This window comes from Temnothorax curvispinosus, unplaced genomic scaffold, assembly GCF_003070985.1.
Source record: "Temnothorax curvispinosus isolate PA1 unplaced genomic scaffold, ASM307098v1 QBEX01015303.1, whole genome shotgun sequence".
Taxonomy (NCBI): domain Eukaryota; kingdom Metazoa; phylum Arthropoda; class Insecta; order Hymenoptera; family Formicidae; genus Temnothorax; species Temnothorax curvispinosus.
The window spans coordinates 1-4,332 of record NW_020225083.1 but is presented as its reverse complement, the minus strand read 5'-3'; the positions used below and the strand labels follow the sequence as shown (position 1 = coordinate 4,332).

Below are 4,332 nucleotides of genomic sequence, written 5' to 3'. Positions count from 1 at the left end.
ATGCAAAACGGCTTTAAGGATTTTTTTATTAAAATCTAATACAGTTTATTATTTTTTAAGTCGGTATGGCATATGAGTTTTTAAATGTTAATGGAGAGATGGTGCCTCACACTATTGTCCCGATCACAGGGGATGGAGCTTGCCTGTTCCGATCTCTCTCATATCTTATGTATTACAATCAGTTAATGGCTAGCGATGTGCGTGAACTAATCGTGAAACATGTGGTGGATAATTGGGAGGAATTTTCCATTATGTCTCACGACAGCAAGGGGGACAATTATACCAGCTCTGCTGAATATCTCGCTCACATGTCTCAACCATTTACTTATGGTGGTTTATGCGAGTTGGTGGCGGCTGGTGAATTATTTGGGTTTGTTTTCGAGGTTTACCGCAATGGTGAGCTCTATAAAAGTTTTGGTGTTGAAGGTCACCCTGTTAAGAGGCTGCGCTTTACGCAGGACCTTTCTAAAGGACATTTCGATGCATACGTGCCACGTAAAAATGAAGAATTGACCACTACACCACTCTTTTTTCAGTATGATCATGCCTCAAATATTTCACAACCATCATCTCTTTTTGGTAGCAAAAAGGCTTCTGGCAAACGTCGTGCTAGATATACTAACGTTAAAAGGAAGAAGCAACTTCAAGATGCGGCAAGAAAATATGCGCATAATAACCCTGAGGTGAACAGAGCAGCGGTAACTAGGTACTCAAAAAATAAGCCGGAGGTGCATAGAGCAGCGGTGGCAAGATACCAAAAAAATAACCCTGAGGTGCACAGAGCGATAGAGTTTCGATATGAATTAAGCAATTCTGGAAAACGATTAGAAAGGCGAGCACTTCCGTGGAAGGTAAAAGCTTATTCAGGCATGGCATATGATCCTGATGTGGATTATGAGGCAGACAGCATTATAGCTCTGGGTACCATGAGCCAGAAGTGTAAGTACTGCAATGCCCTTAAGTGGAAGGAGGAGGCTCCTGGCATGTGTTGTAATGATGGAAAGGTGCAGCTTTCACCTTTTCAACCTCTGCCCGAGCCTCTCTACAGTTTGGTAATGGGTAGCCACTCTGAGCACGTCCACTTTATGAATCGTGTTCGGAAGTATAATGGCTGCTTCAACATGACATCATTCGGAGCCAAGCAGGTTCAACAAGACGGCTTCATACCGACCTTTAAAGTTCAGGGGCAGGTATATCACTTGGTAGGAAGCCTGCTGCCAGCATCTGAGCAAGAAGCCCAATTCCTACAAATTTATTTCGTGGGTGAGGACGAAAGGGAAGTCCGCTTGAGATGCAACAATTTTCCAGATGTCAAACAGAAATTAGTTAAAGAATTGCAGAGGATGCTACATGAAGTCAATAGTTACATAAAAGACCTAAAAACTACTATAGAAAAAGTACCTACAATTTGCAAAAATTTCGAAGTTATTATTCATGCAGATAGGAAGCCCATTGATGCTCATGGAGGACGGTATAATGCACCAACAGCAAATGAGGTAGCTTTGGTGATTGTGGGACAGCAATTTGAGCAGCGAGATATTGTGTTGCACAGCCATGACAACACACTAAAGCGTATCAGCGAGATTCATCGATCATACGACGCCTTGCAGTATCCGCTTTTGTTCTGCCGTGGCGAAGATGGGTACTCTATTGCCCTGTCTCAGCGCGATCCTCAGACCAAGTTGCCCCTAAAGAATACAGTATCCGCAGCGAGCTTTTACTCATACCGTATTATGGTCAGGGAAGGGGAAGTTAATCACTTGGTGTACTTCCGTTCACTTTTCAGTCAATTTTTGGTTGATATGTATGCTAAAATAGAGACTGAAAGGTTGAATTATATTAGGAATAACCAGGTGCAGTTGAGGGCAGATAGTTACATTCATTTGAGAGACGCCATGGGAAAGCAAGATGCTGACGTTGCTCAGATGGGTCAAATGGTGGTGCTTCCGTCATCATTCACTGGAGGACCACGCTATATGCATGAGCGAACTCAGGACGCTATGACATACGTCCGTTTTTATGGTCGTCCTGATCTGTTTATTACTTTTACTTGTAATCCAAAGTGGAAGGATATCACAGATGTACTGCTTCCTGGCCAAAAATCTCACGATCGACACGATATTATAGCTAGGGTATTTCATCTCAAGGTGAAGAAAATGATGGCTCTTTTAAAAAAGGGTGATTTGTTTGGAAAAGTGACGTGTTTCATGTACTCTGTGGAATGGCAAAAACGAGGTTTGCCTCATATTCACATCTTGCTGTGGCTAGAGCAGCGCATCTTTAATAATATGATCGACAAAGTCATATGTGCTGAAATACCTGATCCCGTGAAAGACTCTCTTCTTTATAATATTGTCAAGGCCAATATGATTCATGGGCCCTGCGGGGGCTTAAACCGTAATTCGCCATGTATGAAAGGAGGCAATTGCAGCAAGAGGTATCCCAGGCAACTTCTAAAGGACACTCAGACAGGAAACGATGGATATCCGCAGTATCGGAGAAGGTCTCAAGCTGATGGTGGATTTACCGTAAAAATCAATGAAATAGAGCTGGACAATCGTTGGGTGGTGCCCTATAATCCTGTTTTGTTACGTACTTTCAATGCTCATATTAATGTGGAATTATGTAATTCAGTTAAATCTATAAAGTATATTTGTAAGTACGTGAATAAGGGCAGTGATCAAGCGACTTTTGCCTTAGAGAATAAGAGGGATGAGGTAAAATTGTACGAGAGTGGACGGTATATTAGCAGCTCAGAGGCAGTTTGGAGAATCTTGGCGTTTCCTATTCATGAGAGGTATCCTGCTGTCTTTCATCTAGCTGTACACCTCGAGAATGGTCAGCGTGTATACTTTAATTCCAAAAACTTAGTTGAGAGGATTAGTAATCCACTTCAGACAACACTCTTGGCTTTCTTCGAGCTGTGCAAAACCGACGATTTTGCAAAAACTCTTTTGTACTGTGAGGTTCCTTTTTATTTTGTGTTTAAAAATAACAAGTTTGAGAGAAGAAAGCGGGGAATGAATGTCGATGGCTGGCCAGGAATAAAGAAGGACAATGTGCTGGGAAGAGTGTATACCATCCATCCAAATAACACAGAGTGTTATTATCTTCGCATGTTACTGTATGAGATTCGAGGTCCAACATCATTTTTAGAATTGAAAACTGTAAATGGTGTTGTCTGTTCCACATTCCAGTCTGCATGCAAGGCATTAGGTTTGCTGGAAGATGACAAACACTGGGACAATACATTGGAGGAAGCTGCTTTGTGTGATTCTTCCTTCAAGCTGCGGGAGCTTTTTACAGTGATGTTGGTATTCTGTCAACTTAATGAGCCTATGAGTCTTTGGGAAAAGTATAAAGACAGCTTTTCAGAAGATATTACACGACAAGTGGAAAGAGAGTTGCAAAGCAGTGCGCAGCAGATAATGGACGAGGTGTATAACAGATGTTTGGTGATGATTGAAGACGCAGTATTGGCTTTGGGAGGACAGGAGTTACAACAATATGGTCTGTCTCAGCCAAAAAGGTTAGGAGAAGTTTTGAGAAATCGGGATTATCTGAGAGAAACAAATTATGATGTAAACATCTTAGCACAAGTGGTGTCGAATAACGAGGGTTTACTAACAGATGAACAGTTCGCTGTCTATCGGCAGGTCCTTAGCAGTATTGAATTAAGTGCTGGTCAGGTCTTTTTTCTAGATGCTCCAGGTGGTACTGGAAAAACTTTTCTCATTAATTTACTTTTGGCAAAAGTAAGAAGTGATTGTGGCATTGCCTTGGCTGTTGCATCCTCTGGCATTGCTGCTACGCTGTTAGAGGGAGGCAAGACTGCTCACGCTGCTTTTAAGCTGCCCCTCAATCTAAACTATGTAGAAACACCCTTGTGCAATATTTCAAAACAAAGCAACATGGCCCAAGTGTTGCGGGACTGTAAGCTCATTGTTTGGGATGAGAGCACCATGGCACATAAAGGGGGTTTTGAAGCATTGAGTACAACCTTAAAAGATATTAGGGGTAACGATGGAGTGATGGGGGGAGTCACTGTGTTGCTGGCTGGAGACTTCCGACAGACTTTGCCTGTAGTGCAAAGGGGAACTCGAGCTGATGAGGTTAAAGCATGCATTAAGGCATCATATTTATGGTCTCTTATCTGTAAACTCTCTCTCAAAAAGAATATGAGGGTATATTTGAAAGGTGATGTCTCCGCGGGGCAATTCTCGAAAATTTTACTTGAAATAGGAGATGGAAAATATCCCGAGTCTGAGGGAAAGGTGATTATTCCAAAATGTTTGACACATTCATGATTGTATCCTTACTTAGTCACATTCC

The 4,332-nt window shown here is 42.0% G+C and overlaps 1 protein-coding gene across 1 annotated transcript; it reads left to right on the top strand.

The window, feature by feature from the left end:
• Positions 1 to 98: 98 nt before the first annotated feature.
• On the top strand, positions 99 to 4,112 carry LOC112465530 (the record flags this gene model as incomplete). The annotated part of the gene is made up of 2 exons (XM_025033098.1): positions 99 to 2,838; positions 3,157 to 4,112. Coding segments are annotated over exons 1-2 (3,696 nt in total), but the record flags the coding sequence as incomplete, so codon positions are not given.
• Positions 4,113 to 4,332: the final 220 nt, after the last annotated feature.